Below are 27,060 nucleotides of genomic sequence, written 5' to 3'. Positions count from 1 at the left end.
AATAATCTTACTCGCTAAACAATAAAATTACAAGACGAAATTTAAGCAACAAATTACACATGTAAGATGACATAAAATATAATAAGAAATAAACACTTACTAGAAATATAGTGGCGTAAGCCAAGCCAACTACAAGTGAGAGAAAACTACTGATAATGTAACTGAGATACAGGACAACTCCTGTGATTTGCGAATATAAATTACTGATTCACTCAACAGCGAATGTATTCCTGAAGTTTATGTCCGACCTTGTCGCTACATGCTGAAGACTGCTAGCACAGAAAAAGGATGTGCAGGATGTGCAAAAAAACAGACTCAAGGGGAAAATTTAACTAAAAATATTACCAAAATTACAATCATTCTTATACATAATTAACACGGGACATCACAACACAAAACTAACGAATATAATGCATCTCGTACTCCACCGCAGAGCGAACTCTACAGCAGAGCACAAACGGGACAACACAAGGACAACACAAATTACATAATAAATATAAACTTCAATACGGCAGGAACAGTACTGTTTCTCGAACCGTTTAAGTGGAAAAAATAATGAAACGTCAGCCTCAAGTATTGTCCTTGATGTAAGAAAAAGGAAAAGAAGGAAAGTGCGCCGGTTTTTCTCTTTGCCGATGCGATATGGTAATGCCTCAAAATATTTGTAGTTGACAAATGCGAAAGAGTAATTATTATTATTATTCCGAATATTTTACAGGATAGCCATTTCAGTGTTGGAAACCTGTTATCAATGAGGGTCCTGTGTTCTAATGCATACAACATTGAGTATACACCAGCATTGCCTACCCAATTTCCCTTATATGGCATGGGTTGACGAATTAACACAGTTGATAATGTTACTTTTACTCTATTAGTGTTTTCGATTAATGGTGGTATAAGCAGAGAATGTAGTACCTTCCTTCATTAGCGACTGTCTGATATGATTGCGGAAAAATGAAATGTCCACAAGTCCGTAACATCATCAGCTTGGATTCGAAACAAAAAATGTTTTTCCCTACTTTATATTCCAACTTGCTTGGTTTATGTGGCTCAAAGGGCATTTGGTAGGCCAAAATAGGTTTCTTTTTTCTAACTAACGCGCTGATATTACTTCGTGTGAAACTTGTCTCCGTTTTCTTTACGAAAATAAAAACAACGGGTAACTGGGCAAATGCGGTACGATTGTTTCAAGATGGCTGAAGAAGAGCCAGATGACAATGTTGCTGCACTTCCTCCCGTGGTGAATGAAGAAGTATCACCAGGAAGTCAAACGGTATGCGAGTTCCGTTAAATTATTCTCACTTGATTTTAGTTCGCTAGTTTATCTTTATATCTAACCATAAGTTATGCACCTATAGCAATATTGTCGTACTGAGCTAGCCTGATTTACCTTTATTTTTTGGGCGAGTAAACACACACTAGCCAACTAAATCCCTTGACTTCCCCTTCCACTTTAGCATAGTGCACTAGTATGGTGTCCCCCCAAACTTAATGTATTCCCTCTCCTATATCCTATACCATAGCCATATAGCAGCCCTGTTAATCTTGTAATAATGATAAGGAGGGGGTTGCCAAGAAAGATTTTTGTCTTTTTTATCAACCTCATATGGCTTAAGGTTAACCCAGGGCTATGGTAACATTCACTTGCCCATATTGAATCACCACCAAGGAAAATTGAACCCTGGTCTCCTGCACAAAGTTATAACCACTAAGCTGTGGGGAAATAGATGTGCATATTTTACTTGGCTAATCTCACAAACATTAAGGGATATACCCTGTCTATTATTTCTAGGAGGGGCGATGGCTTAGAGATGGGGAGTATTTAATGTGCAATTTGAGCTACGCAGACTCAATTAGGATCAGCGCTTTACCAGACAACTCTGTGCAACATCCAACGCCAACACGGTGTGCCATTTACCAAATTTCCCTCACATGGCTTGGGTTAACACTGTCTGTGGTAACATACACTCGCTCATATCGAATAGCTGCTAAGGGAAAATCGAACCCCGTTCTCCTGCAAAAAGTGCGAGAGTTAAAACCATTAAGCTATGGCTCCAGTTGAACCATCATTTAAATTTTAATAACACCAGCAGTGACCTGTCCATATGTGAAAAAGAATGTTAGAAACTTGTTGACATGTTGTCCCTATTGTGTGAAACGTTGATAAAGAAAATGTATACCTTACTGTAATTGTAAAATCTTAAAACACTGAAAAAAATGTATATATAGGATAATATACTTTTACGAATGGTTGCATAGGTATTTAGGTTTAAAAGTTTGTTTGAGACTTCATCATCCTGTCCATTCCCAAAGGGATTTGGGGCCCAGGTTTGGAAACTTACCCAATTTGGTCCATGGTCCATTGTATACTTCGTTAATTTAAATTAAGATATTGACGTTACATTAATGTTGTTAACATTGTGCTGAAATGTCAGAAAATTTAACATTTAAGACATAACTTTTGTGGGAATATCAAAGGAAAATGAACACATCTCCTTTGCCTGTCAAAGACAGACGCATTCTTCGTATTATTATAGGCAATGCTTTATTGACATACTTATATTCTGGGGACTGGGGATCGAATCCCACCCATTGCCAGGCAGTATGTTAGTGATGAACAGAGTAGTTCTCCTTCAATATGACTTACAGGCATTATACTCACCCGTCATGATCAGAGGTCTGGTCGGGGTGAAGCATTCTCTGTTGAGAATGAAATACGGATGTGCTATGATAAATATTCACCTACGTATACTTTATCTATACATTATGCTTTATCATTGTTGCCAATATAGGAAAAAATCTAGGGAAATAAATTTTCTAAATCTACTTTACTTTTCTGGACCTGCCTGCTGCATGTGAGGTCTGTCTAGTTCGAGCTTTTCTCAGAGTTGGATCATTTTGCACAAAGATAGAGATAATTAACCCTCAAATTAAAGTCAGTTTTTAAGAATCCGTTTTTCTGGCCAAAAACAGTTCAAAAATACAGATTTTTGAACTTTTTTGAGGGTTGGATTGTTAGTTTTTTCTAATGTTTTAAATCCAAATAGGTCCATTAGATTTTTGCTTGTTTTTTATTGAAATTTCCGTTTTTGTCAAACGAAATTACTTCTAGGAAAAGGTCAGAAAAGTCCTGATATTTACTTCTGGAAAATGAATTCTGGAAAGGCCACTCTGAACATCTGCTTTTGTCAGAGAGCTGAAAAAAGTTCTGAAAATAAGGTTTTTAACGAAAAAAATAGTAGCCAAAATAGTAGCCCAACTTTGTTTCTAGCATTTTTCTCATTTCTGATGGGAATTAAGCCCATAAAACTTTAAAAGCAGGGACTGTGATTAAGGTTGCTATTTAAAAATTTACTGTTTTGCTTGCAATTATTGTTTGAAAAGAAGTCAAAAATTGGGCAATAACATTATTTTTTTATTGTTTTTCAAGGGCTTTTATAGTAGAAACAATTATTTTCAAAAAAAATTAATGAGGGGTAGTGTTAGTTTCTGCAAATTTTATGAATGGTGCGTTCCAAATTATAACACTTTATTCTCCTAGATTTGACAGTTTAGGAAGATTTAAGTACAATAAGAATACCAAACTGTTACCAATATTACCCTTCAAAGAAAACTTCTATCTTCACAAGCTTCTTGTTTGAACCTCTTCATCGTCTGTGTAAAGTAACCCTTGTAGTAGTTGATTGAAGATTTCCAATTGCTTACTAAAATGCCACAAAATATGAAGGGATTTTTTTAAACTACAGCATTAAAAAAAATATGTATAACAAAGTTTGCCAGTAAACTTTACTGATTAGTAATAAAGTGAAGTTTAAAATATTTCAGTGATTTGTTTCTAAGTGATAAATCTTCATATGTTGGGATTTTTAATTTCATAATATGTATGTATACGTGAATTCCTAGCATGGACAGAGTAAAATCATTTTCCTAATTATGAAGTGATGGGAAACTGTGTCAGGTTGTCCAATCTCATTCCGCATATTGCCAAATGCTTTTTGATTGAGTTTTAAAAATATTTTGAATAAAGTTACCCAGTTTTTATCCTGACGAATTTATAACAATCCTTAGCAATTAAAAGCAAAAAATACATGAGAAAATTTGAATTTTCTCATTACAAGTACGTCTGTGCGAATGTTATATGTTAGTAGTACGATATCTTGAGCGTGTTTTCATTTTTACTTTGCAATTTTTTACCCGTTATTTTTCTGTTGCACAGCCATTATGCGCTGAATAAATGGCTGTGGAATTTTTGTAATCTTGATATTGTCGCCACTATTCCTATGTTGTGGATCAAATGAGAGATCCTGGACTATATAATTGCGGGAGGGGAGAAATGCATACAGCTCTATCCTTATTAACAGGCAGTGACACATTCTCATTCACAAAATATAAAAATACCATATTAAACAAAATTTTTAGTTCACCACAAGAAAATTTAGCCATATGTATTTCACCATAATCTGCAGTATTCTGTGTAAAAAGGGTTTGTGCTTGTACACATGGGGAACTCTTTCTACATCCAATCTGTGAAATTGCTTCCTTACATCTGCTCTATACATACTGATCAGTAATTCCAGATGTATTGACTATACCTTTAATGCTGACTTTTTTCCTAAACTTGAATCCCCCTTCTAAATTGTAACAAAATGTTTCACCCATGCTGAAAATCTTCCGCGTGTGTTTTTAGGACAATCAAGAAAAAGGAAAAAGTCTGAAAACTTTTACCAGCATAAAAAACCCTTTTATAGAATAGGGTTGCCACGTCTCCTCAAATCTCCTTAACTTTAAAAAAAGAGTGGCAACCCTTCAGAACTCTTTTCTGTAAATTTCTTAAAAGATTCGTTTCATTTCATAGTTGTCATTGTATAAAGTCTAGTACTAAATTTTTATATTTTGTAAAATTATTCTTTATAATGTTTTATTAATGGTATCTTTAGTGTCTGTTTCTTTATGTACCAACTTTTTAAAATTTACACCAGAGAAAATAGTATGTTTTTAAACTTAATCGGTTAGACTTTCGGTTTTTGCACAGGCCAACTTTATTTTCCTGCATGCGTGGTCTTGTGTCTCAAACATTTTTTTTCTGTAATGTAATAATAAAATAAAACTGCATTGCTTCACATCACTTCTTTCCGTGTTGTCAATTACTTTTTTTTGATATCAAAACTAATTTAGGCTACTAACTTAAAATAGCCTTGCCAACTCCCGTCCACTTTACCTAAAAGCAGTTTCATTTCAAATTTTTCATATAATTTAGTTTTTATTATTTGTAGGAAAGTTGTTCACGTTTCAAACTTGGCCTTGTCATTCACTATGTATGTTTACAAACCATAGGTGTCTTAGGGTGGTACTCTATCATTAATAGGATGATTTTGTGTCAATCTTTACTATACAATGACTTGTAGTAAAGTGTTTTCAATAATTTCAATGTGTGTCAACTTTTTCAGAGAGAGTAAAGAGATAAAATATGCTACCGAAATATACGGTTTTAATGGATTCCTTAATGTTATTTAATTATTAGCTGGGGAAATTTTTGTTGCAGTATCTAAAATTTAATTTGCTAAATTGTTAAAGTAGTCAGTTATGTAATTGGGTTCATATTTTGTGTCATAAAATCTCCACAGTGCAAAACAAATATCTTTTAAGGTAGAATCAAAATGGTTGCGCCGCAGCTTTATTTCGAATTTCCGCGGATGAATTTTATCACTTCATGCTAACAGGCGAACGTAGATGCACGATACACTGAATGGTGCGTTTTTTTTACAACAGGCGAATTACAACATACTAACTAATAACTTACACGTATCTAATTTCGTAAACAATTGATAGACCTATGTAGTAAACGTAATGTTTTATACAAGTACGCTTCTATATATTATTAAATTTTATTAATTTTTAACACAAAGGAGATGAGGCAAATGAGATATTTTTAACTATGTTATTTTATCATGGGAATTGTTGTTTTTATGTTGTCATGGTTACAAATGATGTTTGATAATAGAAATTAAAGGTTAATAACATGTCTTTTGTTAAACGGCTGCAGTTATATTTAATTGTCCATGGAACTTAAAGTGCTTTCGACTCGACAAGTATGCAGTTTCATATCTTCTAATCAACAAGTGCTCATACTTTCTCCTCGTCTTAATTTAGTGCAGATAAATAAAAAAAGTATAAAAAAGACAGAAGTAAAATAATTTAATGGTTTACCGCTGAGGCACTGAGCAAAGGAGATTTTTTGTACGCACGTTATATTAGCTTTCATCAGTCTTCAACTTGCTATGGCTGAAGAAGAATCAGTCGATTTAATGACTTGGTAAGTGCGTATTTATTTATTTATTTTATTTATTCCTTTTTGAATCGTCAAGAATTTCATTTGTGTAGAAAACCATCTAATTAGTTTCCAGTTTAAAAATAATTTTTTTCCCGTAAGTAAATCTTGAATTACGAGATGACTTTCTTTTTAGGTTGTTATCTATATTTCGAGAGGTACTGTGCAATGGTCTTGATCATTCAAACTGTCTGTCATGTCAACACGTCTTCTCCTATGTATGGGATAACTTCAACAAATCTTACTCCCATCGAGACATCACGCGCTCCATCAAATTAAATTTTCCTAGCTCAAAGAAGTTACAAATTGGTGACGAGGAGAAGACGAGGATATTTTGTGGACTTGGTTTTCAAACCGATAATAAGACTAACTGTAAACCCTCTGATATTGCCGGCCGAATTTTGTGTTGTTTTGAGTTATGGAAACAAGCTCGTGATAACGAAGTCAAGGTAAACCAAAATAAAAATTAACGTTAATAAATAAGACAATAACAGAATGTTATCTGTTAATTTGTTCAGGAAATCGATGAGGGGCAAAATTTACACGAATGATCCTTTCTTCTCGTTTACTTCATGTCTCGTTATCATTTATTTCCTGAGCTTAAATTTCTTTAAAAATATATAATAAGGTGTATTTTAAAAGACCGTAACTAATGATACATATGATGGGAGCTATTCAGTGGAAATAAGGATTTTTGAGGAGGTTATCGCGTTAAATACATGCGTCCTTGATTAACTGATTCGTTAATTTTGTTTGTTGATGTGACTGTGTACTGATAAAATTAATAACTTTTATACAGCGTACGATATTTGTAACGACGATAATAATACAGACTGATTTATTTAACCCTTAAATATTATAAATACAGAAATTACTATGTTTTAATCAACTTTAAAAAATTCAACAATTTGCGCAAAACCGTTTATCTTCAAAGTGAATGTTATGTAAGCTAAAGAAGACAGTAAATTACTAAATTTTGCTTTAATAAAAGTTTCTGAACGGAACACGTGTTCCAAACCCCATTTCACCAGACAACCGCTATACACCTTATTCTCTCCCTCCCTATACTATCCTCACTTCTCTACTTTACCTTCCCCTACTTTACAACCGATCCTTTTCCCTACCCTACAATATCCCTTCTTTTACTTCACCTTCACCTCTTTATTATTCCTCCCCTTTTACAGCCCCACCCTTCGTATTTTCCACTCTTCTCCATTCTCCTTTTTACCTACTCTGTCTAATTTGCTCCCACCCTTTTCCCTTATTTTACCTCACCACAGACTTTACCTGGACTTCCCGTGCTAAAAATGGCACTCTTCTTCTGACTGTAACTTAGTTAGCTGACATAGAGTGCTGCCGTCACTTACTTTTTCACACAACGGTCCTGGTGTCAGATAATGATCCCAACATGTTGACAACACTTTGATGGTGCAAACGTATGGCTTTAAGCCTGAAGCCATATGTTCACAGCCGCCACATCATTGCTGCTAGCGCTGTAGTTCATCGTTTTATTTCTCATGATGTCGTTTCACTGCATAATGTTTTATATTCTATTATTTCTTGTTTGATCTGTAGGAGAAGCTGAAACGTGAAATGCAACAATTGGTTTTCCACAATCCTGGACCGTCCACTAAAGATCTACTTGGATTTAAGCCCGAATTTAGTAATCGGGAAAGACGGAAATTGAATCGTTTATTAGGCGATAAGTCATCGAACCAGGGGTAAGGCGCATTGCATAATATATAATCTCCGGCGGAAGAAGAGCCTTGGTGCACACTTTGCAGTCAGTAACATCTAAGAGCATATTAAACGTCTAAGTAGCGGACATCTCTCTATACTTTTTTTAATGTTGTGATAGGGAGGTTTCACTGTCTATATAAATCATTTACAAACCTCACAGAAAGAATCTTCTCGAATACGTAAAAATTAAAGTCCTAGATTTTCTGGAAATTTTGCATGGTTAGCCGTTGTAACCTGGAATTATCCCAATGAATTTTACGTGGAAAAATAACATCAATGTCCTTAGGAGTCCGGGAATTCTATTTTTCTGTGGTCACCATTTTACGTTTAACTGGTTATAACTACCTCTCTTGTCGAAACTACCTCTAACTGGTTTAAACTACCTCTAACTGGTCAAAACTACCTCTAACTGGTTTAAACTACCTCTAACTGGTCGAAACTACCTCTAACTGGGCGAAACTACCTCTAACTGGTTAAAATTACCTCTAACTGGTCAAAACTACCTCTAACTGGTTTAAACTACCTCTAACTGGTCGAAACTACCTCTAACTGGGCGAAACTACCTCTAACTGGTTAAAATTACCTCTAACTGGTTAAAACTACCTTTAACTGGTTGAAACTACCTTCAACTGGTTAAAACTACCTCTAACTGGTTTTCACTTGCTTCAAAGTGCTTGTTTTGCTTTACTTATAATGACATTTCTTTCTTTTCAGAAAGCGTGGTAAGAAGACTAAAAAAGCCACACTTCATGACAATAACGGTTGTTTAAAAAGCACTGGTCAAGATTTATGTGACTGCATGATTGCTGACTGTCCAGGATGTCACTATCCATGCCCACAATGCAATTCGGAAAAATGCGGCTCAACATGTCGCTGCGATCGTAAATGGACGTACGATTTGGTTGTCTACGATACCAAGTAATATGGTGGCTATAAAAATTCGTAGTTGGAATGGAAAAGATTGCCATAAAATAAAGAAAGAATACATTATTGGAAGAAAGGAAACTTGCTTACTAGCTCCTACAAAACCATAGGCTAAAGTTTAACGATAAAGCAATAAACTTCAAAAGTGAAAATTGACAGCAGCGCGCTTCTTGAAAGTAAGGTGAATTTTATGAAGAGTGAGTACACGCATTTCGGTTAGAGATGTCTGATGGTATATTTTTATTGTGTATATATGTTAAAAAAAGTGTTTTATATCGATTTAAAGATTAGCTTTATATTCTTTATAAAGAAGAAATTTTTGATAAAATATATTTATAAAATTTTATAACCTGGTTGAAAAACGCAAAGATGAACAATAACAAGCCGACAGCTAATGAATACAGTTTAAGAGGTACTTGTAAGTTTTTTGAAAACTAACATCGGTATGTTACACCTAGATGACACGATGCTAATCTTTACACATGATGTTAGAAGATACCTGCAGATTATATTTTGGTTGAAAGTTAAAATTTTTTAGGTTATAATTCTCATGTTTAAGTAATGCTATCTACAACCCCCTACTAGAATATTGATACAATGACATTTTTTCGGCGGATTTACAAAATGACAAAATCATCAACATGCCATTGCAGCCGGTAGGGTCTGAAGGTGCGTTCTTTGAAGTCGCGTTTGAGTAAGCAGTATTTAGATGTGCTAATTGCATTTAATAAACGCCAGAGTCTATGAAAGGACGAAACTGATTTAAACGAGGGCCATGCTGACGTCAGCTACAATCAGCTGATTTTAAAAATATAGTATAGATTAGCCAAAAAATTACACGTGGGGATAATAATTGTCTTGTGTAGATATCTTTTGTGGTTGTTCTAGGTAGAAAAAACTCTTAAATATCAACGATTTTTTAATAAGAAAATGTTAGGCATTCCAGGCTTATCAGAAATAAGAACTATATATAAATAAATTTTGACTTTTTAGTTTACATTTTAAATTTATGGCTGTCAAAGACATCAAGTTTTTATTGTTTCAGCTTTAAACTGTCTATGGTTTAAGGAGATTATGTTGCAACAGAAAAATCTAAAAAAGCATTATTGTAGCAAGTCTATTAGCTATGCAAAGGTTTATAACAACTGGTTATTGGTATGATGGTAGGTGCGTTTAATATCGTTTTAAAGACTACATAAACAACGTGGTTTTTTGTAAGCTGAATAAATGATGTAGTTTTAAGATTTTTTTATGTTACATGGCTAACTTATATAGCTAGCTGTGGCTAGATACATTAGTTGATATTTTTCATCACTGTTAATTTAAAAAAATTTGGAATGCGAGAATAAATGGTACAGAACCAAGTACTTTGTAGGTAACTTACTTTAAAATTATTTGATGTGTTTATTACCAATTATATAACAAAGTAAAAAAGTTGTGACATAGCTATGAAGCTAAAGTTAAGATAATTTTCGTTTGTTCAAGGTGATGAATCCAACACAATCAACACCAAAAAAATTTTATCAACGGTCTGGTACGGCAAAAGAAGGCAAGTGTCCCTTGTGTAATTCGGACACCCTGAAAAATCATCTAATACGTATCTATTCAGTGCAAGGAAAGCAAAAGGAAATGGCGAGAAATATATTACGAGCTTGTGGCATAGGCTTGCAGAAAATGATGGCTTCTCAAATTGTATATGCCGAAAATGTGAAAGCTTTGTTAACAAAATTTGGGAATACGCAGGTCGCAGTTACAACAAAGACAGAATGTTTCAGTGAAAAGATGTATGAAATCATCACCCTGCTCCAAAATATCACCAAAAAAATCAGCAACAAAGGAAGTGGAAACTACCGCTAAAAAGCAGTTAAATTTTAATAAAACTCTATTACAAGATATAACAAATATGCCAACTACGAAAAGTTCTACAGCAACATTTTCCATATACAACAAAAATTTGACAGACAGCTTACTATCATCTCCTTTGTCAAAAAAACAAACAGAATCTTTACGTAATGCGATAGATACATCAGATCCAACTGCAGTGGCACACATGATAAGGACAGATTGCAAATCAGTTTATGTTGCTATAAAAAAAATATTGTCAGACGATTTGGCCATTTCGTGTGAGCAGTTATGTAAAAGAAAAAATACAAGCTCTGTTCTTTACAACAACACCTGTGCTGGAATAACAAAATTCAAATTTAGTAAACTTTGGGAAGAAATGGTCCAACATCACTGTTTTCTAACAGATATTTTTAATGCTATCTCAGGGAACTTAATTGACTTTACAGAAACTAAAGAGTCACTGAAAATAAAACACTCTTTTGTATATTCAGTTCTTATGAATTCCAGATGGCATGAGCTTAGTTTACTACAAAGAATCAACACAGATGGTGGATGCTCAAAACAGGTATATAATCTAAAATAAAGTTTATAAAAATTAATAATATATATAACAAAAACTTATTATAAACTTACTAATAAAATCCTACAATGATATTAAGAGTCCTTAACAGAAATATTAATGCTAAAAAAAACATATCTTATATATTAAATATATATATATATAATGAAAAATATTGTGCTCTGTGCTAAGAATCTATAATAAAGGTCTCATTGTGTTCAATATACATATTTATATATAAACATATTTTTAATAGCTTCAATGTCGTCTTAATCCTTGGAGTGTGTCTATCAACAAAATGCAGAGATATCCTGTTAAAATTATCTAGGGGACATTTTATTGACACTGCAGTGGCAAAAATTAAAGATGAAAGACATTTCGTGGTACAGGAGACAACTGGGACCTCCGCATCATGAAAGGTCACATGAGAAAGGACGTACAAAATAAAGACTTACACTTGTTTGCTTCTATTCTAATAGAAAACAGAATTTTATCTTCCCAACAACATACCAAGAAGTCTAGTTTCATCATTACCACGATCTGTTTTCTCGCTATCTATAGTGGAATGGAAAACTTACATCGAAAACACAAAAGTTTTAGTTGGTAGAATAATGGTTCAATATTTAACAAAATTCAAATTCCTGAAATCATTGATACCAGACCACATATTACATGAATACAGTCCAGAAATGTGTAAAAAAATCTTGTATAGTGTCTATGCCCATTATTACTGCGAACGAGGCTAACCATGCTGATTGCGTTAAAATTCTTCGTCAGTATGAAAAATGGATATGAGAAATCTACTACAAAGCTGGCAGGATACCAAATTTACCCATGCTTGAGGAACCTGAAATCCCAGATCGGTCAGCCAATGTCTCATGTGATAAAAACAGCCGACGATCCAATGGGTAATATGAAAATTTGTTTTGCTGGTGACCAACTCACACGTGTCAGGTTTTCTGGTGCAAAATATCTGTTATATGATGCACATACCCCTTCTGATAGATTTGAGCACTGTTCACCTTTCAAGCCAGTAATGTCGCATACAAAGGCCATTTAGTCTATTCACCAAATTCTGTAAATGAAAAAGGAACACTACAATTATATATTTGTTGATATTTAGTTAATATTTTTGAAATTGTGTTCTTATAAAAAATAATGGTAGCAAAATGTCTTACCATCCTTCTATACAGTGTGCTTCATCAACCACATATGCAACCACATTTTTTTGAAAAATATCAGAATTCATCAATTTTCTGCCAGATTCACTTAATATGTCTTCTGGATGGGTAAATAAAATATCCAAAGCTCCAGACCACACATCCACAGAAACACCCCAGTAATTTGGTTCATTTTTATCAATATCATTATTAAACAAGTCAACCTCCTCCTCTTTATGACAATGTGTTGAAAAGACATTGACAACAATGCCACGATTTCTCAATATTTTTATTTGACCTTCAATTATCGAAGACAAGGGAGAAACCACAATAACTATATTTCTACTCGTCTTTTTGGGTAGGAAGGAAGGGAGAAGCTGAAATATCATTGATTTTTCATAGCCAGTGGGAAGGACTGCCACTACGTCAATATGTAGGAAAAGACTTTGCAAACAAATAATTTGCTTAGGTTTTAAATAATCATTTTCCAATCCACCTTGATGCAATGCGATTTGCAATCGCTTGAATAACGTTAGTATATCTTTATGCATTTTGAAAACAGTAAAAAACTGCGTTCACGCTTTGAATTTTAAAACAACAACAACTAACTCGCCATATCTTTTACGTTAAACGCCGATCTCGCTTAGCTCTGCAAGGTTATATATAAAACTTTGGTACATTGAGACAAATCTCCTTAAGTATTACACACAGAAATACTGTGTATTGGAGGGTCATGTGACGAGGCCTCCTCCAGGGCCATGTTCGTATCGCCGTCCCAGGATCAGAAAAGATACAAGATGCCTTGGGGACGAGGTTGGTCATTAATATTTCGCGAGAATTAAATTTGGTAAAAAATGAATTCAACGACTTGATTCTCTCATTTTGTACCGTGTTGAAAGAGCTTCTGGGTAGTAAACTTCGAAGAACAAAAGATTTAAAAATTCGTTAGAATTGATTCTTTCGAAGTTAGTCAATAATTTTCGCAAATTTCACAAAAACTAGCAATAAATTAAATCTCTTACGTCATTTGCTTGAGTAACGGAAAAATTCAACAAGGCATAAACTGCATGCATGCTGTCATACAGAATGTGACTTCGCGAATGTAATTCTCAAGCTGGATCAAGATCTTAACTCCCGATTTCGTAACAGTTATGGAAATGATGGTATCTGGAACAATATCGGTCTCACTACAAAGAGGATGTTTCTGACTTCATACTCTCTTTACACATTGAGACTGACACAATAAAAAGACGTATTACGGCTTAATGCTTGCTGATTCAAACCGCAGCGAATTATTTCCAACTCTTCCCCTCCCTAAGTTCTAATCTCACTGCGCATGCTCTCTACACAGTGGCGTCTGCTTTAAAAGCGTTAGGAAACTCGTTGCCAACTATCTGCGCATGTTTGAAGTTATATTTCCATAGAAAAGAAAAGAAACTTCTAGAAGGCTTTAACCGTAAAAATTTTTAAACCATGCGCGTTAATAGCAATTTTTAGTTTGCCAAAATTAACTCGTATTCTTATTGGTAGCCAGCCAGTCAAGAATTGAATATTCTTGTCATTAGCCGCTCGTTATTGGGACCATACACAGAAACAAAAACAGCAGATGTTGATAAGAAAAGTGACGTTATACATCTAGTTGTATGGTGTATTTTATGTGTACAAGTTTATAAATTGAATATATTTGTATTTCTTCCTTCTCGCACGTCTTGTCTCCATCACTTTTTTGTAACCTGGAATAAAAACCTTCCAGGCTTCCGAGGAGTTTTATTTCATTCTTTTTAGGATAGGAAAACCATGGATACAAAAAAGGAGCAGGCGTTGGTTCTCTAGAAAGACCAGTCCAAGTTCGGTTTGAGTTGGTATGATGTAGTCCTCAATTTATACATAAATGAAAATAAAATACATGTAAACTTTGGTAACTTGTTGATTAAGTATCAGAATGCGAAGTAGAACTGACGACAAGTCTTCATTTATAACACATAATAATCGAGACAAACTAAATCTTGCTCTATAATTGCCAGAAAGCAATTATCTTTGAGCAAATCTGAAGAAAATATCAATACTCAATGACTCGATTTTTATTTTTGCTAACCTTTTCAAAATGTTAGAAGGTTCCGACCGTAAACAGAAACATATTACTATTGTGCTCATTAAAGTCGTTATTACGTTACAATTTGTTAACCTCAATACCAGGGCCTGTCGCTTTCTTTGATATGAGGATGAAACGCCTGCGAGTGACAGACCCTGGGATCGAGGTTGAAAAAATCTTCTATTTATCTCTTTTTGTTTACTAGAAGTTTGGATTTTTGGCTGCGTAAAAATATATATTTTTGTTTTTCGCAGTTAAATATTTAGGGTTATGGTACTCATAATTATTCTAGAGATATAACCTTGTTCCTAGGGCTTTTCGTCTTTCAGTGGCGCTTTGTCAACGGATTTAACGAAAAACGGTGTTAGCAGCGTTCAATTTGTCAAAGCAGTACATCTAATGATTCTCCACAATGCATGTTGAAATATTATATACATTCGAGAAAGCAAAATCTTTATATTAATAATACTCGTTTTCTGTTGTCACAGAACCTTTGTTAAGAATGCACGACATGATTTTTACCGAAATAGCAAATATGCGACATACTTTTAATAATTCCAATGGATTTCGGGTTGTCCCAAGTCTTGTCCCAAGTTTTATCACTTAAAGAAGCTACGATCCGGTTAAAATCCTCAAATTCCGTATATCCTGCGCACATATTAAAAATCCGGCAAACGCGTTTTGCGCAATGAACAGACCAGCGCACTTTGCTTGCTGGTTTAAATTTTTTTCGAAAAGTATATTACAAAGAAATATTTTAGCGCGACTCATTCTATAATAATTCTAGATATATCTATATGTCCGAGTCTGCAAATTACATACATGCCGGAAAAATAGCCAGTTTGTTTTTCGCCGCCATAAGCTCAACTTTTATGTAAGTCACTAAAATCGAAAACCAACAGCCGTTCCGTAGCATATGGCACAGTTGTAACAAAACTGATGGCTAATTTATTATTATAAGTATACACGAAATAACCATGCCCGGAACATGTACAAATTTTCCATGAACTACACTGACTAATTTCTGTATTAATGATGCCGGTGTTCCGTTTGTGAACGAGAAATGATCCTGTTACGGACACATAAAACAACAAATGCGATGTATGTTTGGCCAGCGGGTGATTTTCTGTGGAATTTTGAAGACGGGCGAACCCGTAGTTTCTCTGCAATAATAGCCGTATTTTGTCTGTTTGTCCAAGGGGATTTAGTTTGTCGGTTAAAATCATGCAATGCAAAATCACGCACAAAATCTTTAAAATACAAACAACAAATAAGATATATTTTTATCGACTTTTGCGACGAGGGAGCTTTCCGTCGATTTTACACTGGCTAACACAATAAATTTACACAACATAAAGCAATTTACGTTTGTATCTTCCTGGGATTATCAAATAATGAAGTATGCATGTTCGTACCTATCTGTAAACTTTTCTTTTCTCATGGGATAAGTATAGGCCCCAGAACATTTTAACATAATAACGTTTGCAAGGCGTATTAATTAGGCAAAAGTGTAGTGATTAAGAATTAAGTTTGCACAGACAGAAAAATACTTAGTTACGAATTTTGACCGAAGTCCTAATGATTAGTAATCTAGATATTGGACAGAAGAGTTGCGTCGAATTCATGTTTGTTGATAGAGAGATCAATTTTGCTACAAGCAGGTATGTACGTTGTTCAAATGTGTTACACACGTGTCGCATAAAGCTGTCTGAAGTCTATAGAATCGTGGGTTAATTGGTTAAACGTGAAATCCTAAAGAGTGTTTATTGATCTTTCCGAGAAAAAATCATACTGATGTATAGTATGATCCTTTAATAAGGTTTTTCAGAAACGTCTTCACCGCTGTGAAGTGGTTGCTGGCATGTCAGAAGACAAGCATTTTTTTCTTCTTTTTGCTATAAAACTATCTAAGATTAACAACGTATAAATTTTTCTTTTTTAAATACAACTAATTTTAAATACATGTGGAATGTATTTTCGACAGTGTTTTAAATAAGCTACCATTTTTAACATTACGTAATGCTTTAGCGGCCCAGAAAAACTCAGTGTTATGTTTCGTATTGCGTGTGTCTTTGAACATAAACGTTCCCAGCATGCCATCTGGATTCTCATCGTCAACTTCTAAATTTTCAGTTGAACAACTTCCAATAAGAGAAACGCTACGTGTTGCTACGATCAATTGATTGGTTATGTTGCTTTTTCTGCAGGGACGAAGTATCAATTCGAACTCCAAATAACGCAACGCACCTTCGATATGATGTGTAAAATGGCCGATAAATTTTATATTTTCTGTACTCAACTGCACACTTTTTGTCTGGCCTGACCATGTAAAAGCTCTTACGAGTCTTGGTTCCGTATTTTCAGTTTTTTTATCTTGGTCACCAAGCGTAATTCCAGCTTCGTAAAATTGAATCTGCGCTTCCCACATTTGACCAGTCTGAGCGACTTTTTTCATACTTAGTTGTTTCAATGTAATAGTCATCAAAAATTTTGTTATCAATTTTGATGTGTCGTTTACATGAAAAAGTGGTTTTAAATTTATATATAAAGGGACATTTTCTTGGATTTCATAAAGGTCCATCAGTTCACTCTCGCTTGACAATATGGAGGCCAATCTTCTTCTTCTAACTCGTTTGTGCTTTTTCTTCATCACAGCTACAACGTCATCACTTTCAATAATATTATTATTTAGTTCCGTTTCTTTATGTTTTGGTTCCGATTGGACTCCCCGCAATGATAAAGTTCGGATTGTATTAATTCTCGGTGAATTTCTTTCGTGGGAAATTGTTGACTTACGGCGTTGGTAGCAATACTCCTGAGATAACGACGACGCCGTCGAAATGTCGTCCGACAAGTCGGAAAGCGTCGAAGATCCAGACTGAATCGATGTAGCGGAACGCATAGACGCGTTTGACGGCGTGCCGGGTGTAACTACAGCCCTTGCAGGCAAAGGGGAAGAGTGTTCATAGGTACATGCTCTCCTTCTGTGTGGATTTTTAGGCGAACCATATTTAAATGAGATTTCGTTGCCCATAATTTTGTACTTTAATCCTCGTGTTAGCGAAAAATCTAAAAGATAAAATATACAAAGAATATAAATTGTGACAAAAAATAACAAAATATGAGATGACAAATTTCCATTTTTGTCTGGAAATATTTTTCTTAACCTACCAATGCATTTTTGCTAAATTTTGAATTTTCACTTAAAAAGAGTCCTATATAAATTGTATGCAAAATCAAATTCTTAAAAAAGCTTCTTCTTCAAAATATACTTTTTAAGCTTTGCAACAAAAGAAAGTCTAAAACTTAACATAAAATCTTTTTTGCTTCATGGTGTTGTGTTGATCAAAAACAAGATTAAGTCAGAAACGGCAGAAGCAGTAAATAAAAAAATAACACGAAGATTTATAAACAACGAAATCCTCTTCCCCACATCCATCTAATGAAATGGTTAACCTAAACCTACTGCAATCTAACTAAGTACAAAACATTATTTGTATTTGACAATCGCAATAACATCAACTAGATGAGATATCACCAGACAATACTGCAGAATTAATTATATGTCCTTTTAATGTCACGTATGCCACCTCCCTCGTATACTTGTCAACATTGTTGTCAACTTGTGTCATGAATACAAAACTTTTGATCTAGCATGATATACTAGTCGATAAAGCCCGTGGAAAAGTCCACTGAGGTAAGATAAAAATCAAAAAGATGCGTCATTGGAACTTTGATGACGTCAGCAACCCATCCATAAGAAAAATAATTTAGAACCTTGTTTTCACAGTGCCTCTGTTGTGTAGAGCTCAAAATTCTGATCAAAATAATGTATAGAATCATTTGCTTTGATGAACGGTTAAGGAGATATAAGGTTTTTAAAATTTTGCTGACGTCAGCAAAGACCTGCGAAAAGACAAAAGTTATTTTTATTAGAAATTTTTATACCCATTGCCTTTATCGTATAGACCTTGAAACGCTGATCAAGAAAATGTATAGGATCATGTATCTTTGACAAACGGTTGCAGAGATATTGGTGTTTAAAAGTTTTTTGATGACGTCATCAACCCGTCTATTCCAAAACGGATTTGGGGGTCGGTGAAAAATCATTGACGTCACCGCCGTCTTTTCGTTTTAGAATGGACGGGTTGATGACGTCATCAAAGAACCTTCAAACCCTAATAACTCTGCAACTGTTTGTCAAAAGTACATGATCCTATACATTTTCTTGATCAGCGATTCAAGATCTATACGATGATAATAACAGGTATACAAATTTATAAAAAAATAATTTTCGGTCTTGATGGGGCTCTTGCTGACGTCATCAAAATTTTTATCCTGCCTCGGTGGATTTTTCCATGGGCCTTATCGACTTTTTATTCTTAATGGTAGAGCAACAGCGTTAAGCAAGAAATTCAAACTTTATTAGTGGCCTGAAAGCTGTTTTTTTGAATGAAACTTAAAATGAATTTTCATTTGTGTTGACTATACCATGGAGTTAGAAATAGGTTTCTAACTCCATGGTCATACTTATTAAAGATAATTATTTACAACTATTTACAAAAAGAATTTTTCTCAACGAAGTACTTACGGTTTGAAAGCTCCATTGATTCACCCCACGCAAAATCTGCAGAGAAATTTTCAATCAAAATTGGTTTCAAGTTCGCTTGACTTGTCAAATAATCGTGACATATTTAAGTATAGCATAATAGGTCCACATTAAAAATACTTTTTAGATCAAATGTTTTTATGAAATCTTGCTTTAGTCAAATATCCAAAGTAAATACGGCAAACAATGCAAAATACATGATTAAAATCAATAGTAAAAATACACCCTCTGAAGTTGCATAATGTTTCTGAGAAAGATTAATATACGATGGTCTACGTGAAGACTCATTTAAACAATTTCTTTCAACCTCGTTCCCAGTGATAGTTGTAAAAATGCACCACGAAGCTTTAATGACCTAATGGTTATACACAAGCTAGTACCGCCCCATTGGTTCCGCCCTTTGATTACAGCCTTACTTGACACTTGTTGCGCCTTGCCTTTTTTACGATAACATATCTATAAGCTTTAATCATACACTGACAGCTCTGTAACTTAAAAAATAAAAGTCCGTACCATTGGATGTTCTCCAACTTATTGTTTTTAATTTTTAAAAATCGGACAGGGTTTTTTTGTTGCAGTTCATATAAACATGTTTTCATGCATTATCAAAAAAAACATTTTTTTAAAATCAATTATCCAACAAATATTGACAAAAAAATATGTCATCAAGAGTAAACAAAAATAAACTAATATATGTATCTGTTGATGTTGTATTTTGACCTGTTCGTCATTCATATAAATAATACGTAAATTGCTAGCAAGTTGCCAGAGGCGACATTGTCAATAGTCAAACTTCATCAATTGAATATATCGTATATACTGGATTTAACCCATAGGACTTAAATTTAGGTTTGGAGGGAGGAGGGAGGAGGGAGGAGGGAGGAGGGAGGAGGGAGGAGGGAGGAGGGAGGAGGGAGGAGGGAGGAGGGAGGAGGGAGGAGGGAGGAGGGAGGAGGGAGGAGGGAGGAGGGAGGAGGGAGGAGGGAGGAGGGAGGAGGGAGGAGGGAGGAGGGAGGAGGGAGGAGGGAGGAGGGAGGAGGGAGGAGGGAGGAGGGAGGAGGGAGGAGGGAGGAGGGAGGAGGGAGGAGGGAGGAGGGAGGAGGGAGGAGGGGGGAGGTAATTTTTGAATTGCCAAGCTTTTCTTTAAATTATTTAAACGTTAAAATATTGCTTGACTGAATGGATGTAAATTGTTGTCAGCCGGTAGCTGCAACAGTTATTGATAAAAAAAATTGATGCATGGCTATAAAATATATCACTTCTCTATCATACAAGCTCAAGTAAACCTATGGAGGTGGGGAGTTTATTTTAGGATGGCTGTTCATTTAACAAGGAGCGTTTCTTTTTCAGGGTGGCTTGTTCCTGGAAAATTTAAGAAACTTTTAAAAACATTGATTTAGTCTAAATGTGAAACATCAGTCATGTTAGAAAAAAATTCTAAAAATGCAGATATTCTTATTGATAAACCTTCAAAAAAGACATTTTAATTGTTATATTGTTACAGCCTGAATCAGCTGTTAATTTACCAGGTTCAAAACATATTTTAAACACTGTTCTTGAACATAGGGTCTTGTGTTTTTTTATACATTGAAACACCGGATGCTTCACAGTAGAAATGACGCCAAATATGAACAAATAAAGTCTAGAAATATTTCGTGACGTTGGTGCACGAAACCATAATGATGACAGCAACTGCTTAACATGGGATAATCTGTAATTATAGCAGCACAAGATTTGTATGATGATATTTGAAGATTATTCCACTCTCAATCAGTAAGGTTTAACTCTTTTAAAGAAAAGTAAACCAATAGTCAGCCATTGTTTTTAAATCTGTTGAAGTTCTGTTCATTTTGTTGTCACAAAAATTAGTCTGTTGTTTATTTCTTGGACACAAAATTGTAATACGCAAATTATTTTTGCGCACGCTAATTTTAGCACTTACGAATTTTCGCGCATCAAAACAGAATTTTACTTTCATCAAATTAAAATATTGGAGAGGCTTAGTTATTTAGCAACAAAACATACGACTAAAATTGTTGTCATTTTGAAAAAAGTAAAAATAATTTTTTACTGTTTTGATGTTTAAAAATACGTTCGAAATATCCTTTTTACCAACAGCTGAAATCTGTGAACGTCATGAGAAGTTTTATAAGAAAATTTGGAATGTATTCAGTCGCCTGAAAAATAATTATATCTGAATCTAATTATACCTATCTGAATGATGTCAGGAACTATTTTTATAAGCATGTTAACGAACAAATTTGGAATGTTGCCCAAACTACGCCCCCAGTATGGTGGACAATAAATGTTGCTATATAATTCTCCACAATAATGTTAAAACTGTTTGCCCTCCCCCCTTCTAATTTAATTGTTGATGTGACTGATATCACACAAATGAGCGGTGTTACAGACAGGTTTAATGTGTGTTCATATTTACCATTGAAGTTGAGGAGGAGAGGGGACGTCACGCAAACTGAAAGAGAGCTTTTCGAATTGCAGTCTTAAAAATTATTGCGAGAGATTGTAGCCCCATGTTTGCCAACATCTGACATTTTACTTAATAAGTAATTGTTGGTTTCATAATAAATAACGCGCCATCTTTTAAATTAATACTCCAAGATATCTCTGACACCTGTCACTGATAATTTAGCTTCTTAATTTACGGCAAGATATCAAGAAAGGGGAAGTGAAATGTTACTCACAATTCACACAACTGTCAGTTAATACATCCCACAATCACAACAGTATTGATAATAAGGAGTTACACTAATGAGATCTGTGTCTTCAATACTTCTTAAAAGACAACACGAAGTAAAATAGCTTCGTTAATTTAATGGGATGAGACAGGATAATACAATCAACGCTGGATTAATTAAAGATAATGTAACACTATTCAGACATTCAAAAGTGGATTAAAAGCTTAAAATCAATCAACAAAATATATTATCAAAGTTTTATCTCCTGAGGTCAACTATTTTTTGATCACACTCGGTATAATTTACTTTGATATAATTCTCTTCGTTTATTCTACAACAATGCAAGGTTGTATAATACTTTCCGTTTGGATAATCCCCGCGAGTTCTAATAAGCTTTTTGTTTTCTTAACACAACAAAGGAAAATGCTGATACAGCAAATATTAAGATGATTCATTTGATAATTTAACGGGAGTCTTCGCTTCTTATCCTCACGTAGTGTGCAAGAAAACTGGAATGGAAAAGATGGAAAATACACGTTTCATTAACTTTCAAGGAAGCAGGTTAAATCACAAAAGAGCTTTAAAAAATCAATGGTATGAAGTCGATATTTCAATCTAAAATGCTAGCAACATCAAGCTTAATTAATACTTTTCTTTCATCAGTAACGATGACCTTAAATCTAAATTATATGCATCGATCCAGTTATAAAGTAGCCAAACTTGGTCCTAAGCTGTTTTGGGGGTGTGGAGTATAGAGCACGCAACAAACAATGGATATTTGAAAACAATGTATTTTTGCAAGTATAATGAAATAATGTATAATCAACAAACAAAGTAGCCAATGAAGACTTAACCGAAACAAACAGTAAAATATAATAAAGAATTGAAACAAGAAACAAACAAACAAACAAACAAACGAAACAGAATTTAAAAAAACCATAGCATTTATTTTTACTTTGCATATTTCATATTTTATTTTTATTTTTAACCAGTTTGTCAAAAAACAACTCACCGTGATCGCTTCATATTTTTTCGCTTTTGTATCTATATATTTTTTATTTATTTATTTTTATTTGGATTATTTACAAGGAAAAACACATGTTATGACTTAGACAGCTAATCACTTTAAATACACAAACTTCCAAATATCTCAAACAAAATAAACAGCTAGTTTAATGGATTCACATTGAGTTTCTAGCTTCAATGGATTCACACTAAGTAGCATCAGCTGGAAGGAATGCTTTTAATACAATATGGTTATGGGTCCGTGTTGTTTTTAATGAGAAACACAAAATCCGATTAAAGAAACTTTACGATCAACTTGAAACTAGTAAATTAAGGTTTATTTACATAAAACACCCTTTAAATAACAATAAAACCATCAAGACGTTTGTTTTGTATCTAAGTAAAAGAATGATGAGCTAACGTATTTATATCCGTGAATGTTTTAGGCTTTAGAAGGAAAACATAGCAGAAATAAAATAATTTAAAAATAGGGGAAATGTGAAAGAATATAAAGAAAAACTGCTTCTGTAAGGTACCATAAGTTCATTGACATATTAAAGTTCATTTCCTTCTATTTTTACACGTTATTTTTTACATATGTATTCGTACACATCGCTCAATGAAAATCTGGTTTAGTCTGTTTGGTTGTTGCTCCTTTGTATGAAAAAATGTTTAAAATGAAATATGATACTTTCCATTGGTTAAAGTAGCCCTGTTGAAACTAAGTAACAAACACACGCATATATCACCATTATATCATCACTAAAGAACGTCTTATGGAAATCCTTACACGAGCGCGAAAGAAACCCAAATTAATAGAGTAGATGTGAAGCTGAAGACTTCAATTATTTAGTCACCCAATAATCCGATTCGGAAGCACTCAGCACCAGTTTGGTTATGCGATAGACTAGTGTATTTTTTTATAGAAGAAGAACTGTTTATAAGAGATTAAGAACTATACCACCCAAAGAAATTCAACAAAGCTTCTAGAACTACAATCTTAACTATTTTTTTAAACATAGAACAACCTTGTCCTCAGGCCTTTTATTTTTTCAACGGTGCTGTGGTTTCTGATAGTTCTAGCAAAATCAAGCTATCAGAAGGATTTCGTATTTGAGTAATTTTTTGTAATTTTTTATAAATACATTTTTTTCAAATAAAATGATAAGAATTATGTTTTGGCACAAACCCACCTTTGTAATCACTAGGGCGCGATAATACATAGCAACAAGAAATGAACACAAAATCAAAGATTTTCTCCTGAAAATCACGATTTGCGCTGTTTTACGATTAATAAACAATTCGTGAAATGAGTGATGGGATGTATATAATATTTGGGTGGTGTATTATTGTAACTTCAGGGAGTTTTAACCAACAGGTCTACCACTATATAATTGTGTTCAGATATCGTGATACACAAGATATTATGATACACAAGATATCATGATACACAAGGCAACGTAACTGTCACGCATGTCACGTATGTCAATCATGTCCACGTCAATCATATATACATTAATCACGCAGACATCTTTTATCCACATGTTAATTGCTACTTGTAAACGAAGCTCCATCGATCAAACTGATTTGAATTGTTGGTTTTAGTAACAACAAAAATCAGATAGGAAGGTATTATAGAAAAAAAAATGATTAACAAATGATTTTGTGTGATAATTTATCGAGGTTAAGTTTTTAGACCTGGTTTTATACTGGTATTTTGATTACAGATTTATTTATTAAAAACTTTTAACAATACGCGTATTTTGTCTGTTTATCGGCCAAAACCGAGTCATGCAAAAGTACGCATGAAATTTGAAACTACAAATGAAAGATGTGATATATTTTTATCAACTTTGCTGCAATGGGGCGAATTTCCGTGGATTTCCTACGGACTAATTCTTATTAAATTATCCATTTTCTCAACTAGATAGTCAACTAAGATACAAATCATGATATCGTACTTATTGTTTAGCATTAAGAAAGGACTCCTGCTTACATTATTATGACATTTTATCTTTTGAAAACTCCAACACTCTTCTACTGTATTAAGCATATATGTATTTACAAAAGAATAGACAAAAAATCTAAAATCAACGGCCTTAAAGACACTTCGATGATGAGAATGAGGCGAAGGTCTGACTGACATAAAACAGACACCACCGACATAAAACAGTCAAGACCGACATAAAACAGACACGAGCAACATAATACAGGATCAAAACCACAGTTTAAATGATCAACACTTTTAAAACATAAACTCACTCACCAAAATTTCTAGCTTGTTCCAACATACTTTAATTCTTTCTTTTTCTTCAGAACAGTGCAGCCTACCACATTCAGTGTGTTTAATCTCTGAGTAATATCTTCTACTGTACAATTTATATACCACACAGAAATAACTCGCATATTTGTTGTGGCGGCGTGCTATGATAGAACGAAACATTCATAATGTTGTATTAACCCAGCTAATTGAATCATATATAATGAACTTCACAAAAAGGCTGGCTTCAATTGATCAAACTCCTAATATGGTGAGTATGCTGACTGTGCTGAATTTTGTCTGATATGTTAATCGTACGTGTACGATCGATATCCACAGTAAATAATTTTTGATATATGTAGACATTTTTCAACGATTTTCACATTTTTTTTAGCTTATGCTTTTTTAGACTTGAATGTTCTTATTGTGTTTTCTTTCAAAAAATAGTGAAATATAATGGTCTGTATCACTGATGATGCTGAATATTTTTTATAGTTGAAAGTAGTATAAAAAGGATTGGAGAACATATACATAGCATTAAAAAGAAATGTTTGAAAATAATTATTTCTTAATAATTCAGGCTGACTATGTTAATATGTTTTTAATCTTAGTGTCACCATTCTTATAAACTAAGTAGTTCTTATAAATATATTCTGGGCCTTTTTATAGGCCTTTCTACAGATCCAAGGATTCTGTTCTCCTGTAACAAGTTTCTGGAAATTGTAACAATTGATTCTGTAAAATTGAAAATTAGAATTATAGATATTTTCCCATACTTGTTCAGGGCTAGGTTTTTTAAATCGTCATTACTTGGTTTTTTTGCAAAATGAAACTGCCTTTTAGTCCCTAGGGAACAAACCCACGTGGAAAAATTACAGTTCTCCTTAGCAATTTTTGAAGGGTTTAACTAAAAATTAAATATGCACAATACAATTGCTTCAGTTTTCATTATTAAGCCATTTTTGACGTCAAACAAACGCTGGCTAATTTAAAGACATATTTTTTGTTGGAAAAACGTTCATTCTCCTTGTAAAGACGTGTATACTTGCACAATGACGTATCAAACAAAAACTGCTTTCATGATCAGAATCAGTATTTTTTTACATAATTCCTGGTGTGTTGATTGTCATCTCCAGACATAGATTAAAAGATAAGAGATAAAGCGGAGTAACTTACAGGAAAATTAGTATCTGGTTCATGTGTAACATAACAAGCTCGCAGAGTTGAATTATGGGCCAGATATAAAAAAAAAGTGCCTATAGAGTGGAAATTTTATCAAAGAGTTTATCTGTAATGAAGAAACGTTCAGGTTGGTGCTCTTTTTTTATTGGTAAGCTATATTTATGTAGGAATGTTTTTTGTTAAACATTTGCTAGCAGAATCATGTCAATGGAGGGGGAAGGGGGAGTGTTTAGCTCTCACAATAATGTTTAAAAAAAATTTAAAAGAAAATACGAAGTAAGAGGGTTTCTTTCCCCCTTTTAAAACCAGGGGTTCTTTAGTACAAACAATAAAGGGTTTACCGACAAATATGATTTCCATTGGCAGCATTTATGCAGGAAAAAAGTAATGAGAAAAAATAGAATTCGGAGGTCTGAGTACATAAACAATTTCTATCTGTTTTTTCTTGACATACTGTAAAAATTTAAGAAATTAATAAGGATGCAATCTTGGGGTGTTTATTTTAAAAGTTTCTTGTCTGGCAAAACAATGGTTTGACCTCGTAGAGACACTAAATTTTTAGAACAGACACAAGTAAATAAGGGGCGTTGGGGCGTTACAAGAGGATTGAAAGGAAGTAGTTAAAATTAAATGCAGTACTTTGCAGATTTCCTTAATTTT

General features: G+C 33.8%; 4 protein-coding genes across 7 annotated transcripts; 2 read left to right on the top strand and 2 right to left on the bottom strand.

The window, feature by feature from the left end:
* The first annotated feature begins 1,190 nt into the window (after positions 1-1,190).
* LOC130631783 (ARL14 effector protein-like) lies at positions 1,191-9,324 on the top strand. Of its 2 annotated transcripts, none has more exons than XM_057444426.1 (5): positions 1,191-1,273; positions 6,151-6,313; positions 6,465-6,486; positions 7,904-8,049; positions 8,783-9,324. In XM_057444426.1, the coding sequence occupies exons 2-5, from the start codon at positions 6,279-6,281 to the stop codon at positions 8,988-8,990; spliced, it is 411 nt and encodes a 136-aa protein (XP_057300409.1). In that variant the 5' UTR covers positions 1,191-1,273; positions 6,151-6,278; the 3' UTR covers positions 8,991-9,324. The 2 variants fall into 2 exon arrangements, with proteins under 2 accessions (XP_057300409.1, XP_057300408.1); XM_057444425.1 differs by having other exon boundaries at positions 1,193-1,273; positions 6,465-6,777.
* Positions 9,325-10,778: 1,454 nt separating this feature from the next.
* Positions 10,779-12,581, top strand: LOC130631809 (uncharacterized). The gene is made up of 2 exons (XM_057444427.1): positions 10,779-11,402; positions 11,653-12,581. The coding sequence occupies exons 1-2, from the start codon at positions 10,779-10,781 to the stop codon at positions 11,722-11,724; spliced, it is 696 nt and encodes a 231-aa protein (XP_057300410.1). The 3' UTR covers positions 11,725-12,581.
* LOC130631825 (uncharacterized) lies at positions 10,946-13,107 on the bottom strand. 2 transcript variants are annotated; one of them, XM_057444428.1, is made up of 2 exons: positions 12,575-13,107; positions 10,946-11,076 (listed from the first exon to the last, which is right to left on the bottom strand). In XM_057444428.1, the coding sequence occupies exons 1-2, from the start codon at positions 13,105-13,107 to the stop codon at positions 11,064-11,066; spliced, it is 546 nt and encodes a 181-aa protein (XP_057300411.1). In that variant the 3' UTR covers positions 10,946-11,063. The 2 variants fall into 2 exon arrangements, with proteins under 2 accessions (XP_057300411.1, XP_057300412.1); XM_057444429.1 differs by lacking the exon at positions 10,946-11,076 and adding an exon at positions 12,449-12,471.
* Positions 13,108-16,556: 3,449 nt separating this feature from the next.
* LOC130631464 (uncharacterized) lies at positions 16,557-25,340 on the bottom strand. 2 transcript variants are annotated; one of them, XM_057444399.1, is made up of 2 exons: positions 25,225-25,340; positions 16,557-17,717 (listed from the first exon to the last, which is right to left on the bottom strand). In XM_057444399.1, the coding sequence occupies exons 1-2, from the start codon at positions 25,247-25,249 to the stop codon at positions 16,603-16,605; spliced, it is 1,140 nt and encodes a 379-aa protein (XP_057300382.1). In that variant the 5' UTR covers positions 25,250-25,340; the 3' UTR covers positions 16,557-16,602. The 2 variants fall into 2 exon arrangements, with proteins under 2 accessions (XP_057300382.1, XP_057300383.1); XM_057444400.1 differs by lacking the exon at positions 25,225-25,340 and adding an exon at positions 19,240-19,764.
* Positions 25,341-27,060: the final 1,720 nt, after the last annotated feature.

Source organism: Hydractinia symbiolongicarpus, chromosome 1, assembly GCF_029227915.1.
Source record: "Hydractinia symbiolongicarpus strain clone_291-10 chromosome 1, HSymV2.1, whole genome shotgun sequence".
NCBI lineage: Eukaryota > Metazoa > Cnidaria > Hydrozoa > Anthoathecata > Hydractiniidae > Hydractinia > Hydractinia symbiolongicarpus.
This window is presented reverse-complemented; position numbering and strand designations above follow the sequence as displayed.

Coding starts and splice junctions, on each gene's coding strand:
- LOC130631783 (XM_057444425.1), top strand. CDS start 6,279: ATGGCTGAAGAAGAATCAGTCGATTTAATGACTTG. Junction 6,314..6,464: donor TCAGTCGATTTAATGACTTG/GTAAGTGCGTAT, acceptor CTTTCTTTTTAG/GTTGTTATCTATATTTCGAG. Junction 6,778..7,903: donor CTCGTGATAACGAAGTCAAG/GTAAACCAAAAT, acceptor TTTGATCTGTAG/GAGAAGCTGAAACGTGAAAT.
- LOC130631809 (XM_057444427.1), top strand. CDS start 10,779: ATGAAATCATCACCCTGCTCCAAAATATCACCAAAAAAATCAGCAACA. Junction 11,403..11,652: donor ATGGTGGATGCTCAAAACAG/GTATATAATCTA, acceptor TATTTTTAATAG/CTTCAATGTCGTCTTAATCC.
- LOC130631825 (XM_057444428.1), bottom strand. CDS start 13,107: ATGCATAAAGATATACTAACGTTATTCAAGCGATTGCAAATCGCATTG.
- LOC130631464 (XM_057444399.1), bottom strand. CDS start 25,249: ATGTTGGAACAAGCTAGAAATTTTG. Junction 17,718..25,224: donor GGAACAAGCTAGAAATTTTG/GTGAGTGAGTTT, acceptor TTTATCTTTTAG/ATTTTTCGCTAACACGAGGA.